Source organism: Lissotriton vulgaris, chromosome 4_1 (assembly GCF_964263255.1).
Source record: "Lissotriton vulgaris chromosome 4_1, aLisVul1.2, whole genome shotgun sequence".
NCBI classification, from domain to species: domain Eukaryota; kingdom Metazoa; phylum Chordata; class Amphibia; order Caudata; family Salamandridae; genus Lissotriton; species Lissotriton vulgaris.
The window spans coordinates 881,663,456-881,679,438 of record NC_141691.1 but is presented as its reverse complement, the minus strand read 5'-3'; the positions used below and the strand labels follow the sequence as shown (position 1 = coordinate 881,679,438).

General features: G+C 46.0%; 1 protein-coding gene across 2 annotated transcripts in view; it reads left to right on the top strand.

Annotated features, from left to right (window-relative positions):
• CARMIL1 (capping protein regulator and myosin 1 linker 1) overlaps window positions 1-15,983 on the top strand; it is a 994,750-nt gene that overhangs the window by 952,159 nt on the left and 26,608 nt on the right. The window contains exon 37 of one of the 2 annotated variants that reach the window (XM_086965172.1): window positions 5,116-5,262. The exons of the other annotated variant lie outside the window; for it this stretch is intronic. Coding sequence (XP_086821298.1) covers window positions 5,116-5,262 — 147 coding nt within the window. The remainder of the gene's footprint in view (window positions 1-5,115; window positions 5,263-15,983) is intronic. 2 annotated transcript variants of the gene reach the window in all.

The following is a 15,983-nucleotide window of genomic DNA, read 5'->3' as shown; positions in this document are numbered from 1 at the left end:
TTTGGCCAGCCTGACCCTCGCGGTGAGCCTTCGGGTCCCAGAAGCTCGGAGGAGGCTTAATTGGATTCCAAGCTAGCAGCTCTGGCCCTGGTGTCGATGACTTCCCCCCATGGATCTGGATGGACACTTGTTGTGCCACTGTGACCTATCCCGGCACTAGGCCCCATGTTGAGATTCCTGACACCACTGGCGCCAGCCCCATTCTTATCACAGACGACCCCTGCGCTTGATCGGCGCTTACCAATGCTAATTCTGATGCAGTCAGAACCCTTTGACTCCTCAGCCTTATTCTGAAGGGTAGTAATGTAGGAACATTTGGAGGGGTCCCTGGACCATTTACAAGCCCAGCCAGAGCACAAAATGGACTGGTAGGAAGAATAGAGTGAGGCCATTGGTCTGGACACCTCCAAGTTCTGGTTTGCTTTTGCCCCCTGCCATGGCAATGGATGCGGGAGAATCATATGCTATGGTGGAGCTAAGGGCAGCTGAAGTCTTGGACCTTAAGCTTCCTTCTGTGACTGTCAAGACAAACATCTTGAGAGAGTTTCTGCAGCCATGTGTCTCCTCCTCGGAACTCCTCCTGCCTTTCAATGATGATTTGACTGATGTCCTGCTGGGAACCTGGTTCAAGACCAGTACAGGGGCTACTATGAATAGGAGACTCACCGGCCCCTTGCCCTACACTGGGAGACCCACATTTTCTTACCAACCACCCTACCCCCAATAGCTTGGTGGTCCAAGCTTCTACATCTCAGGGCAGGTTCCCTCCCCCCCCCCCCCCCCCCCCCCCGAGAGGGAATCCAAGAGACTAGATAGTTGGGACAAGAAAATTGTTTCTTCTGCCAGCCTTGCATTGCGGTCGGTGAACACTGCATGCCTTTTGGGCCTTTACTCACACTCCTTGTGAGAAACGGTTGTGCAAGTGCTGCCATAGGTCCCGGCACTGTCCCAGGCCATCCTCTCCTAAGCAGTTTGAAATGGGAGAGATGCAGCAAAGTTTGCCATTCGTTGTGGTTTTGACCCGTCCCACTTGACATCAGGCCTGGCTGAGAACTTCTGGCTTTTTAGTGGCTGTCCGGGCTTCCCTCTTGGACATGCCCTTTAATGGCACCTGTCTCTTCGGAAACAAAGCAGACATGGCCTGGGACCGCTTTAAGGACTCATGGCTATGGTCAAATCCTTGGGCCTCCCAGTGACCATACGTCCCCCATCTGCTTATCGCCCCTTTCATGGCAATGGGCGGGGCTTTTAGCCGTGCCAGCAATACCCCTGCCACAAGGTGGTGCAAGTTCTGAAACCTCTGTGCAGCAGTGGAGGCAACTCGTTCTGAACCCCGTGGGTCAGTTGGCAAAAGTTCAGGTCAGTCCCCCACCCCATTTGCCCTCTCAGCCTCCAAACATTCCTAGTTCGGCCCTTCAAGATCATGTCCAGCAGTTGGTGGCAGGTTCAGCCATCACCTCCACCACTGGCAAAACATCACATCGAACAGGTGGGTTCTAAAGATATTCCGAAGGGCCTGCTCCCTCCCCTTTGACACTGCCCCTCATTCCATGCCTCCAGGTTACAACTGACTGATGGAGGATCACCTGGCTTTGCTGCAGGAGAAAGTCATGACTCTCTTCGCTAAGGGAGCCATAGAGAGGGTTCCAGCACCAGAGGTAGGCTGTATTCCTGCTAATTTCTCGTCCTGAAGAATGAAAAGGCTCTGCACTATATCCTACATCTGCAAGCCCTCAACTACTTCCTCAAAAGGAAAAGCTCAAGATGCTCACTGTAGCTCAGGTCTTGTCTACCCTGTACCCAGAAGACTGGAGGGTAGCTTTGGACTTGCAGGACACCTATTTTCACATTCTCGCCTTGCCTGCCCATCAGCGCTACCTATGCTTTACGGTAGGCCACAAGTACTTACAGTTAATTTTGCTCCATATTGGCTGTACCAGCATCCCTCGAGTGGTCACCAAAGTGATGGCAGTGGTCGCAGCTCATCTGCGTTAATCAGGGGTGCCAGTCTTCCCCTATCTCGACAACTGGCTTTTGAAGGCCAGTTCGCCCCAGGCTGTCGACTCCCACCTCCAGATTACGGCAAACATTCTGTACTCGCTGGGGTTTTCTATCAGCATGCTAAAGTACCACCTGACTCCCTCTCAGATGCTCCTTTTCATCAGAGCTGTTCTGGATATGGTGCAGTTTCGGACATATCCACCTGACTGGTGAATCCAGAATATTCAGGCTATGATAGAGATGTTTCAGCATCTAGCCTGGATTACAGTGAGAATGACTCTGAAGCTGCTGGGCCTCATGGCCTCCTGCATCCTGCTAGTAACAGGTAGTAGGTGGCATATGCGGGCTCTGGAGTGGTACTTGAAGTTTCAGTGGTTGCAGCATCAGAGGAATTTCTCCCACATGGTCCAGATCTCTGAGAGAACTGCTCTGGACCTGCAGTGGTGGCTAACAGACCACGATTGGTTCAGAGGCATACCCCTTTCCTTTCCCCACCAGACCACACACTAGTGACAGATGTGTGGGGCTGCCATCTGGGAGGGGTGGAGATCTGAGGACTCTGGTCTCCATTGGAATCAGGACTCCACATCAATTTGTTGGAGCTCCGAGCGATTCACTTGGTATTGAAAGCCTGTGTTCCTTTAGTCAAGGGAAAGCTGGTGAGGGGAGCCTTGATTAGATCTGTTTGCCTCTGTCGAGATCGTACAATGGCAGCAGTTTTGCGCGCTGGAGTTTCCAAGGTGGCACTCACTCTTTTCATCTCTAGTGGAGCTCAGGCCTCCTACATGCCTTTCTACTGCTACCATTCCTGTCCAGAGTCCTCAAGTAGATCAGGAGCGACTGGACCCAAGTCATTCTTGTGGCTCTGGACTGGGCACAGAGAGTTTGGTATTCTGAGCTTCTACAGATGAGCATTGATTTTCCGATCAGGATGCCCCTTCGGGAGGATCTTTTGTCACAGTAGCAGGGGAGGGTCATCCACCCAAACCTGCCAACTGTATGCCTTCTTGCATGTCGATTTAGCGGCGGCAGTTGACAGCATTCAACCTTCCTCCTAAAGTCTGTAATGTTAATTTTTCAGCCAGGCGTCTCTCTACCAAGACCATGTATGCCTGCTGGTGGCACAAACTAAAATAGTAAAATATTGTACAGAAAGATCTATTTATCCTCTTTCTGCTTCCCTCTCTCAAGTCTTTCTCTTTATTTTGACCCTTGCCCAGCAGGGCTCTGATCTGGGCATCCTAAAAAGGTACCTTTCGACCCTGTCTGCCTTCTTGAGGCTGCCAGACCAACCCTCTTTATTTATATCCCCTATTGTAAATAGTATCTGAAGGGGCTTATACATGTTTCCACCTGCCCCTTTCGTCATTCCTCAATGGGATCTTAATTTGGTCTGACCTTTTTCATATGTGTACTGCATTTGAACCTCTGCACAACTGCCCCCTCCAGCTGCTTATCATCAAAACTGCCTTTCTAGTGGCAATAACTTCTGTGAGGAGGGTGAGCAAATTGCAGATGCTGTCATCCGAGTCTTCTTACCTGACCATCTTCCCTGGTAAGTTGGTGCTTTGCACCAGGGCTTTTTTCTTACCAGAAGTGGTAACACCATTCAACGTGGGGCAGTCGGTCACCTTGTCCACTTTCTATGCTCCTCCACACCCCTCTAAAGAAGAGGAGCATCTCCACCTTCTGGACCCAAAAAGAACGTTGTCATTCCGCCTGTGACCGCTTCAAAGAGTTCTGGATGGACAACTGACTCTTCATGGTGGGACATTAAATCAAAGAAAGGTTGTGCAGTGCAGAAGATGACTATCGCACAATAGATCGTCCTCTGCATCACAATTTGCTATGCTCTGGCGAAGAAGCTGCCTCCTGACAGCTTAAGGGCTTTATGGTCGATCTGTCCTACAGGACTTCCTGGTCTAAACTTGTCTTTAGTCCCGCCTCCTGAGGTGATATTGCTTGGGTATCTATTCAAAGGTGAGGAATCTGCGGCTAGATGTCCCTTTCAGATGGACACAATTACTTACTTTCAGTAACGCCTTATCTGGAAGAGAAATGATTTAGCCGCAGATTCCTTACTGACCCACCCAATTTCCTCGCACTGCAAAGTGGTTTTTAGGGTCAGGGCTGTTCACTTTCAGGGCCCTAGTTGTTCAGAAACTCACCAATGTCAGTGCACTTCATGGCTCCACGCTCCTGGTATGGAAAGTCGTGAAAAGTAACTGACGTCAGCGCACCAAGGTGACGCAGACATCACAATGGCAGCAACTGAGCTTACGACGTCACGCAGAGCCGACCGACGCCACCTACCAGCGTGCAAGGGCATTTCTGAAAAAAATTATCTTTTAGATCCAGTCTGACACCTGAGAAATTCAAAACTATGGCATCTGTGGCTAGATCATGTCTCTAACGATTAGGCGTTACCTAAGGTAGGTAACTTGTCCTTCTCTACCATTTCGACAACTGAATTCCATCAGGAAATCATGGAATGTATCTTCTATTTTCAATGCATACTTATGCATTCATTTAAAGCTTATATTCAGGGGCTTTTTTTATCTTTAAGTAAACTTTATAAAATATTTTGAATTTGTACAAAACCTGTCAGTTAGTGTTCCTACATATAAACATAAATTGCCATTGATTTTTTGGGACACCAATTCTTGTATTTGAAAATTTAAAATGGCAATGCTGCTGTTGTTTTTGGTCACCTGTAGTATGATTTTTCTTTTGAAGAATAGCTACATGTTCTAATTGGTTGTTGATGATTCAATGCACCTTGCATGTGATGTGGACGGGTGGTTGGTTGGGTTGTGGGTGATTTGCAAATTACTTTCTTTTGGACCAACGTTTTCTACTGTCAACTACTATGGGTTTCCTCTAGCTTGTCTTGTTGGGTAAACTTTGTATTTCATCATGTTTGAAAAAAACTATAAGATATTTTGGAATTACCCCCATTGAAAACTATAGTAAACAAATGTATTATAATGTGCCATAGACACCCTTGCACCATTAGCGAAGGTTGTTAAGGTACATTGAGGTTCAACTGATGGTTACCCTATACAAATGTGTGTGTAAATGTTACGTTATAAAACAAATGACTTTCCTTGCTAGAACAAACTGGTGATCACAGCGAACGGGACTCGGTGATGGAATTTGACAAGCCCCCCACTCCAGTGAAAAGAACTCCAAGGCAGTCTTCTACTAGTGCAGAAAATGAAGTGGGCGCCCAAGAACGCAGGAAGTCACAACCCAAACCTGGTTAGATGTCTACATTTTCTTTCCCCACTAACACAAAACTTGCATGAGCAAAAATTCATATAATCTGGATGTCTCATAAAAATCTTTCTCACTGCTGGTGCCCTGGTCCTTGTGCAGAGCTAAATACCCTGCATGATTTTGTGTCCTACCTCCTAAAAGCTGTTGCATGACGTACTGATATTGACTTCTACAGGCATGCCTCTATTTCGTCTAGCATTACTGTGGTATGTCTAAATGCATTTATCTTTATTACAGCCATACAATAAATGTAACATTTTTGGCTGTTTAATGCCATCAGGGCCCTTCTGGGAAGGGTGTTGGGTGCATGGCATGATGCATGTGCTGCAGGGAAATTATTAGATGGGGTATCTGGAGCATGATCAGAGGACAGTCATAGTGCAACCCTCTAGACCAGACAACTGCCATTTACATTTTTCTTTGTTTGGCGTGTTGAAGAAATACCCCTTATGGGATTATTTTGCCCCAACCAAAATAAGGGTGAGATTTTCTTTAAAAAAAGAAAAGGAATATCAGCTGCCCTCTTAGACCTTCACCTTTATGCTGCATATACTTAGAAGTGGCAGGAACAAGGGTTGTTGTCACTTGCAGACTGCTCTAGCTCCATTTATAGTCTGACCTCTTAAATATAATTTTCTGTTTAGGGTCAAACTAGAGATTAAACACCAAAATCAGGATGTGCAAACTTTTTTAATACTGGCGATGTCACCTCAGAAAGCTGAGTGTTTTTGCATGAGCTAAGCATTTAGACGTGTAGAATGACTAGGTGGGCTTAGTTGGAAGATTGGTTTGACTATTGTGCAATGTTACTAGATCAGGATCTCTCCCACAATTGGCTATTTGTACCATCACATGTGCAGGGCACCAAAACCCTGAAGGGTCACCCATGCAGTACCTTATTCATGTTTGTGGGTGGTTGTAATCGAGGACAGGGCTCAGCGTGAGTGATAGGTGAATCATTTTAAAGTGTGCACAGCTAGAATAAACATTTCAAAGGATCTGCAGTGCATAACTTGTCAGGGTTGGGGCAATCTGGAGATGAACCATACAGGTACTATGTTAGATACAGAAATGAGCACACTTAATGGACTTGGTGCCCTGGCCTTTTCTGCTGAGCATTTAAATCAATAGACAGTAATTATGCTTTGAAATGGATACTTGTTCTGCAGCTTTCTTGATTGAACCCCCTTTCTGGACACCAGACTGGTTCTGGAACTTTTCCACAGCTACATGCCATCAACACAATATGAGATCCAATGACAATGCAGACAAAGCTGCGTTTGTCCTCTATAAGTGATTTCCAAACAACTTAATGGCCGTTCATGACCCAATTGCTTTTTTTCACACCTTCATTGATATGGGAACGAGAACAGCTACACCTACTAAGTTTTCATTCACACCTGTTGAATAGTATGTCATTTTTTTTTAGACATTTCCTCTGAAATCTTTGGGCTTTAAGCCCTTCTTCGCATAACATCAGCAGTTTCTGGACACTGACCCACACTTGTTTGTGGTGTGTGAATTATTTCCATTAAATCGCTTCTTACTCTTTGTGTGCCTTTATGCACCCAAAGTGGATTTTGGAAAGGGAAGCCAAATTGATGGTCCCTTCCATGCAAATTAATGTTTCCATCTCAAGAGGAGGTACTCACAACCGTCCCTGCTCATGCAGTCATTTTTAATCGAGGAGGGATGAAATATTTAAGAAGGAACTTCATCGTTCATCTCATGATAAGAATAGGAATGTGTTCAAGGGAGAGACTACTTCTTTCTTCTGATCCTTTCCTTATTCTGGGGTGTATACTGAAACCTGTTTTTTCAACATCCAGCTCCTCAACAGAGTAGATCTTCGCATTTAAAGAGGTCATGCTGAAGATATTTTGCAGAGTTCCCTCCCATGTTTCTGCCCCAGCCTTTACAGCACCGTTTTTAGTTCCTCAGACTGCTGTGACATTGCTGTCTTTGACTCAAGCACCAGTTATGACTTCTTTGGTGGATTCAGTGACTCCATAGGGTCTGAAGATGATCATTACATCAAAGGAAAAGAGTGTTGAATATTTTTCTGATTGATACTTTTAAGTGCATATTTCTCAGCTGGATCCATAAAACTTATGTAATAGGTCTCTTGCTGACAATAGACACAGTTAGCCTCTATGTCTACCTCATTCCATTTCTGGGTGTAACAATAAGGCGCCGCAAAGAGACAATTCTCTTGTTTGCTGATGTTAGTTCCTTTATTTCCACACCCTGTGGTGGGGATTCAGAGCTCTGCTCCTAGTTTTGGTAATTGCCATTCTCTCCGCAAAACATTTTCTACAATGTGCTAGGGATTTCTCCCCAGGTACAGGATTTTAACCATGCTGAGACAGTGCAAGCAAATGTCTGTCATAGATTCATGCAACGTTTAGCTTTGGAAAGAGTCCGATACATCCAGACGAGCGGCATACCGCACAAGCCTATGAGGAACGCATGAGCCACATATTAGAAGGCGAGAGGCATAAAACGATTGCATCCAGTCTCCATAAATCGACCACGCCTTTAAAAGCTTGACGACAAGAAAAATACTCGGAGTTGAGTCACGCTTGCAGGTAGCTCTTTTCTCTTCTCTATTTTCAGTAGAGAGGGCAATAATGTTTTGAACCAACAGTTATACAAAAACATATATACATATTCTCCACAGAAGCGTTACCGGTATGACGTCTAAAATGTAATGATCGGAAGAGCAATAGCCCCGAACTCCGGCAGAAAAGACCTCGGGCAGCCACGCTATAAACCAGGAAGCTAAAATCCTGCTTTCAATTACGCTCTTGAGACATATCACTCATTCAGACTGTTGACACCCACGTCCTGTACGCTAAGCTACTGTTGATAAAAAAAGAAAATGCAGAATTCCTGAGGAAGGCGAACGGCCGAAACACGTTGAAGGGAATATATTCTGTGTTGTTTCAAATATTTTAAGGATTGTCTAATGTGAAATAATTGTCATGTATTATATGTAAAAAGTATTTGTACAAAAAAAACAAAAAGGTGTTGATATATGTATAACTAATAGAAATGAAATAAGAGTAAAAAGAAAAAAACAATAGAAAGATGAAATATAAATAAAAATGCTTAACAGAAGCTATCAGGTAGAATATTGATTTATCCAAATACAACGTCTAGTTTACTCAAAAAGTATAAGTGTACATAACCCGACCAACTCTTTACAAAAAAATTACTAGACCTTGCTAGGGTTTATCCTTTTAGGCAGGGGCCCAAATCTTCCAAAACAAACGTTTAGCTTTGGAACCTGTTCCCCGAGCATAAACAAGCATAACTCAAAGTCCTGTCGTAAATCCTACCTGATGGCAGCTGAAGGCCACAATGGAGCGCTGATCCAAACTTTACATTGCTGAGCACAAGAGGAGGAGTTACTCCCACTCAAATTCCCAGGGATGGTCATGGTCCTCGTCCAGATCACTTTTGCCATCAGCAAGTTTGTCTAAGATGAGGTTGAAAGAGAAGTCAACGTTTAAACGCAAGAATTACAAGCAGAGCTCAACCCTTTTCCACTGTTCCCCTTTCAGAGAGAAATCACACAGTCACAGCTCCAAGGCTTGTCGGCTGTGTCCTCTTACTTGCACCTTATTCCTAGTCTAGAGCCTATGCACCCTGACTTTCACGGGCCATTGTTTTTGTCACAGAATGACCTTCAAGAGGCCATGCTGCAGTTGTTGAAGGTGGTTCAGTTCCCACTGACAGGTCTTCAGGTCCCACAGAACAATTGGCAGCACGAGTAAGAACCCTGCTTGCAGGTCCTCGACTGCAACCATCTGACCCTATTTGACATCACTCCAACCTGTTAGGGCTCCAGATGCACCTTGTCCCCTCTTTCAAAGCACCACTCGTTGTTTCCAGTTCAGGGATAGTTCCTTATTCCACACCAGTACTGATGCCCTGATCCAGGTACAACCTTATCGCAATCACATCCCATATCACACTATAAAATACCAAAAGCATAGTCTGGTTTTTGATGCCTACTCTGTTGTTCCCAAGCCACAACACCAGCATTATCAGAGATTGGCAGCCTTGTTGGCTCCAACTCTGGCATTGTCCAGGAGCCTGATCCAATTACCTATGATGAGGACGAGGAGACAGATATGCTTCTCCACCCTTAATACAAGATGAAGGTCTATATTTGGATTTGCAGAATGCTAGTGGCTTTAACACTTCATCTGAAACTGACCTTGAGTCACCTTTTTGTCGTCCACTGTGGAGAATGTATTGTTGTGGTGGTGGTACACAGTATTGTAGAGGCTTTGGATTTTTAGTTGCACATGGTAGACACTTAGGATGATTTATGTACGGAAATTCTTCATCCTGGGTCATCTATCTCTGTTACTTTGTTTCCTTTTGAAAAAGGCATTACAGGCTCTTTTACTGCAACATGTTCTAAACCGTGTTAAGCTTCCACTGTGAGCCTCTTAATTGGATGATGCAACAGACCTGTTCTCTGTGAATTCATGGTCTTGACGACTCTGGAAAGCCTTGAGGTGCAGTCTTTCACTTGCAAAATTTACCCAAACTCCTTTCATCCCACTTCAGGGAATCCATATAGATTGATTTTTTGTGCAAACCTATGTTCTGAAGAGTATTTCTAATAGCAGATTGCTCACCATAAGAATAATTAACCAGGCACCAGACTGGATCTGGAAATGCATAGCAGTGCTTTTGCTGCCAGGGGGTTCCTTGACTCCTTGTTGACTTTATTCCAAGAGGAGCTGCATATAAATGCCAATCCTGCACGCCAATGTCAGTTTCTTTCTTTCCTCACCTTCAAGTGAAAATCTGGAGCTCCACTCCCTTTATCGTCAGCTTGACAAGCTGTTTCAAACTGAATTCCAGTGTGAAAGGGAACAATGTCCCCTCTTAACACTACAAGGTTCAAACATGCCATGACTGTTTAAAAAAACATTCGGAGATGGTTCCCCCCAAATTGTGCCTCTGGTGTGTGAGCTCGGGGAACAACCCCTAGTTATGCCCCAAAGGTGATTTGTGGCCATGAAGCAAAGCTGTACATCGCTGAACATTGAAAGAGGCCATGCAAGTACCACTAAGTCAGGGTCATGCAGCTGGTCCTGCTCTTGAGGCCAATCCTGCAACAGATCCTCTCTGTGGTGAAGGTCTTCTGGTAAGTTGTAATCCAAGTCATAGCTTAAACAGAACAAGATGAAGGGGTACTCATCCACTGAAAGTTTATGCCTTTAACGAGGCCATGAACCCTATTTTTGGTACTGTTCCTAAATTCACAAGGGTATCTAAATTAAATAAGACCGTACCCTTCAACATGAGGGAAAAGGCATCTAATCCTTATGCTTCCTCATTCCCAAAAAGCAGGACTCCCTCAGACCAATCTCGACCTTCAGCCTCTCAATAGATATGCCCCGTGGGAGCATTTTCACATGGCTACTCTTCAGGAAGTCACCTACCCCTGCTGCAACAAGACAACTTCATGCCCACACTAAACCTGAAGGATGCCTACGTTCACATTTCAATTCATCCGGCTACCTGCGCTTTGTTTAGTGGTCAACTGTCCCAATTCAAGGTTCTAGGCATTGGACATTCCTGAGGAATTTAGATTGTTCATAGACTCACAAGTGTATATAGGAGGGTCCATACAGTTCTTCACCATGCAGACGAAAGCCAATGCCCACTGGCTTCAAATCATCAGATGAGAAATTCTTAAAATGATGAAAAGCACTGAGCTCGGCCTTAATTCGATCAAGGAAGAACTGACACCAATCCGCCTCATGGTGATGCAGCATCGCTATACGTTAGACTTAATTACCGCGATGGATGGAGGGGTGTGTGGCAAGATTGGTGGGCCCTGCTGCACGTTTATCCCAGGGAGTGACCTGGATAATGGGACATTGGCTCTTTCCTTCCAAACAATGCACAGTTCAGAAAAAGCCATCCGGGAGGAGGGAGATGCCCCTGACCAGGAGTGGTTCTCGAGATGGTTCTTCTAGTCCCTCTGTGGCTTTCTAGATTGTGCACGTCTTTGCTGCCTGTTTTTATCTTTTTCTTCTATGTGTGTAGTTCAGTGCAATTGGGGATTTACTCCTGTAAAAAAACGCAGTCATCAAATTGGGTAGAATGTGAGCAAGTATGAAAGTAATAATTGTCAAAACTGAAGAGTAACCTTCCCCCAATAAAGTAACTGTCATGAAGTATGGGTTAGATTGTGTAGTTGAAAATTCAGTTAGAGGAGGAATGTTAGTATTAAAAAAGTTGATGTCAATATGAATGACGATACAGTCATGTATAAAAACAAAATTGCATCTTTATTGAATAATTCGCCCATTGGGAACTCCACATCAACCTGACTCAGAAATAATTAATTAGGCATGCCCTAAGACCCAGGCCCGAGGTCACTATTTGACAGATCATAGGTGAGTTGGCCCGTAGCCAGCAGGCAAATGCACTAACAGGAAATCCCAGATCGATACCACAGGTAGGTACAGCAACATCACAATGGTACAGGGAGATTGGACCCAATATAGCGCACTTGGCCGGAGGGGTGTGTGTGTTCCCAAAACACCCTAAAGTCAGATGCCACATGAAGTTAGGAACACTTAACCAATCAAGACACAGCACAAACAGTACATGTCGTGATCACGCACTCCCCATGCCAGATATCTGGATACAATAACCACTGGTCGCATTGTGTCCACGCAAGGTCGAGCCCCACTTGGATTCCTCATCCAATACCTTCATTTATAGCGCCAAAGACAGAAGTACACATTCCTTACAAAAATAGGATCACTAAAATCATTTTATTACATTCAATGAACTGTATAAAATTCTATGTTAGACCTTTTGTAAATTGAGACAGTCCTCAGACCCTATGCCTGTGACTGTGCTCCCGGCCTCATTGTTTAATTAAACAAACTCTTGCTCTGTTTTGTCAAACGCATCTTGTGTCTTGGTTTTTCAAGGTACTTCATGTTCAAGCAACAGGTGAATAAAGACGTGCTAAACTCTGCTCCATGTTTGGTGTAGTCATAGTTGGTACCCAGGCTGGGGAGACCGCTGAACTGGCCATGAAATATGGGATGAGTAACCAGAATATTGACGGTGCTTTTCCAGAGAGTTTGCCATGGTCCAGCAAACTGAGGGCTACTACAGCCTGTGTAAAGCATCTGAAGATAACGAAAGCTGAGAAGTCTACACGTCATTGGCCTAGAACCTGCTGGGAAGGCCATTAAGAGGGATAACGCAAAAAAGCTGAATATTTGCAATAGATGGACTGTTTGGATAGAGACATTTGAGGATTTAATTGATGCGCTGGAAGAAACTGATAACAATAAAATCATCAAATACCTTCTGAATCGAGCTGGTAAAGGTGTAAAAGAAGTCATAAAGAAAATGCTGCAAGTTGACGAAATTACATGCAGTCAAATCAAAGAAGACTTGAATCTCAACTTCAATTCAATAGCTGAATGTAGATAACGGAAGGTACATTTTCAGTCAAGAATAACAGAAAGGTGGGGAAACCAACAACACATTTGTTGAGAGACTGCATATCTGCATCAAACACTGTAAGTTCAATGAATTTAATGATGAAGAAGCTATACGCCTCAGAGTTATTGACGATGCCTGTCAGATTCATTCAGATGATGAATGCTGAGAGAAACTCTTAGTCTGGAGCGAATTCTCATGCCTGCCAGAGCTGAAGAAATTGTTGATCAATAATCTGCCAACGTGGAGGCCGGAGGTGCACAGAGTGAGTTGGTGATGAACATGAAAAGTAAGCCAAAGCACAAGGCAGAGGGACACAGAGTCATTGTCTCTATGGAAGAAGAAGTTGTGCTTCATGTGTAGATTTTCGTTTCCACACGTAGGTAAATGTCCCACCACTGACAGGTTTACAAAGGCTGTGGTAAGGATAACCATTTTGTAACAGTTTGCAAGGCAAAGGAAAAAGTAAGTGCATCACAGTGTGAAGACAAAATAGCCGCCCAAACACTTCAGAAGTGGCACTCGACGCATGCCCACAAGGCTTATTGACCACACCAATTAACGCAAATTCACACTAAATGTCGATCGTCATCTAAATCATTGTGAAAAAGTTCTTCAGTATTTATATCAAGTGAAAGGGAGATGATGATTGTGTGATGTTGATGTTTACTTTGGAACAATGTGCGTTTGTTGGACTAGCTGCTTGTGAAGAAAAATACAAGTCAAGAAAAGTCAACATGAAAAAGCACCAAAGTCATTCAAACATTGTGCGAAGATTACACTAATGGTAAATTGGTAAATGGTAACAGTAAACGGTTGCTCAATACCTCATATTATTGACTATGGTGTGTCAATAAACATAATGCCTGAGGAGAAATACAATGAACTATCTCAATTGTCATGACTTACGCAATCAAAAGCGCAAGTGTATACATGGCCTGCATCAGCACCATTAAAAAGTCAAGGTTGATTTGAAGCAATGATGGATGAAATACAGGAAAAACAAAGTACAAGCACCCATTCATGTACCTCAAGGTACGGCGTCAAGTGCCTGTCCACTCAGTTTCAGCACAGCTGCTGAGATGTGATATTAGTGTTATGTTCATCCGAAATAGTAAATCTGAAAGAGACACGTTAGTGATAGATTCCTTACCTTAGAATATTCCCAGGCGTCGGGCTGGATCTGGAAAGTTTTTTCGTCAGCAGTACCCCTGCATGTTGGTAGGTGGCGACTTGAGGCTCCACCTCCGGCGCTGGCGTCGTAAGCGCCGATATGTCATCACGGAGACTACTTAGGCGCCACCCATGCACGCTGATGTCAGTTCTTTCTTTTTCCACGCCAGTAAGCGCAGATCTGGTTAGAACAAGTACCCTAGTCACTTTTTGACTATCTTTTTGAGACTTTTTGTCTCTTGTAATTTTGAATCTACTCTGGTGCACGTAGGGATGCCTGATTTTAATTCTTGCGGGGCCTCCCGTCACAATATGTCGGTGGCGAACCCCCACAATGTCTGTTTCTACTGCCTAGAGTACGTCCACGACTCCTGGTCCTGTTTGGACTTGTGGGCCATGGCCCCGAAGACCTTGATGGAGCGGCGCCGGAAGCTGCTTGAGGTCCGGCACTCGTCCACGCACCAATCCCGGTCCAGGGGCCACTCCAGAGAACGCTCGCGGGGACACCGTCATCGCTCCTCTGGTTTCAAGTCTACACCCTCGGATTCGGGTAAGAGACAACATAATTGAAGTCAAAGAAGCGTTGTTGCTCTCTGACGTCCCCCTGTCGGTCCCCGGATGCGGACGAGGGGGCCAGGGGTTCTGACCCTACGGCTCCTTCAGAGCCCGGTAGGCCCGCGGCCTACCCGCTTTACCCGGTTCCGTCGGCGACTCCTGCACAGGTGCAAGAATTTCTTGCTACCAGGGACCACCTGTTTAGGCCTCGGGCTCCGGTCTGCGAGCCCTCGGGCCCCCCGGTCCCTTGTCACGATCCCATTGGACCATTGGCGCCGCCAGCAGCTTTGGCCCCGGTGCCATAGGATCCTGCGCCGCTGGCTCCAGCCACAGCGCCACAAGGTCCTTCACTGCCAGCTCCAGCCCCAGCACCACCCTTGGCTCCGCCTCCTGCTCCGCAGTGGATACCATTGGTTCCGCCCCTGCCCAGGTACCAGGTCAATTTTGTTCCTGCCTGGGATCGGCACTGGGAGACGGCGCCGGTTTGGCGCTGTTTCTGACGCAATTTGTTCCTTCCCCAGCCTTTGCCCTGCCGCCGAAGCCTGTACCACATACGGCGGAGGTGGAGGATGACTGGGAGGGCTCCAAGGACCCTCTTGCTCATCAGTGTGACTCTGAGCAGGACTGGGCAGACGAGTTAGAGGAGGCTGGCGGTCTTGATGTGTCCTCTGACCCAGGGTTTGTTTCTCCTCCACCTACCATGGAGGAGGGCGCCTCTTACACAGTGGTGCTCCGTCAGGCAGCTGCGGTCCTCAACCTTTACCTCCCTACGGTGGCCCTGAAAACTAATCTCCTCACTGAGGTGCTTCAGACAAAGTTCACTTCGTCCGAGCCCCTGCTGCCATTTAATGACGCCCTCAACGACGTCTTACTAGGCACTTGGTCACGGCCAGACACAGGGGCCCCTGTGGAAAAGAACGTCGCCAAACGTCATTGCCCGGCGCCGGGTGACCCTGCCTTTCTGAGCACTCATCCTACACCTGAGAGCCTGGTCATCCAAGCTTCGACGTCGCAGAGTGCCTTTCCCATGGCCCAGCCGGATAAGGACTCTAAGAAGCTGGAGTAGTTTTGCAAGTGGTTGTTCTCTTTGGCCTGCTTAGGGCTGCGATCGGTGAACACTGCGTGCCTATTGGGCCACTATTCCAATGCGGTGTGGGATACAGTTGTGCAGGTGTTGCCTCAGTGTCCTGAAGAGACCCAGACTGTGCTGTCTCAAGCTGTTGCCCAGGATAAAGATGCGGTGTGGCTTGGACACCGCGGACTCACTGGGTAGAGCAATTTCTACGACTGTGGCGCTTCATTGCCATGCCTGTTTGAGATCTACCGGGTTCTTGCCAGATGTCCAAAGCTCTCTCATGTACATGCCCTTTGATGGCACTCGCCTTTTTGGTGATTAAGCCGACAGTGCGCTGGAGCGTTTTAAGGACTCGGAGGCTGCGCCCAAGTCCTTGGGTCTTTCCACCACACGCCCGCCG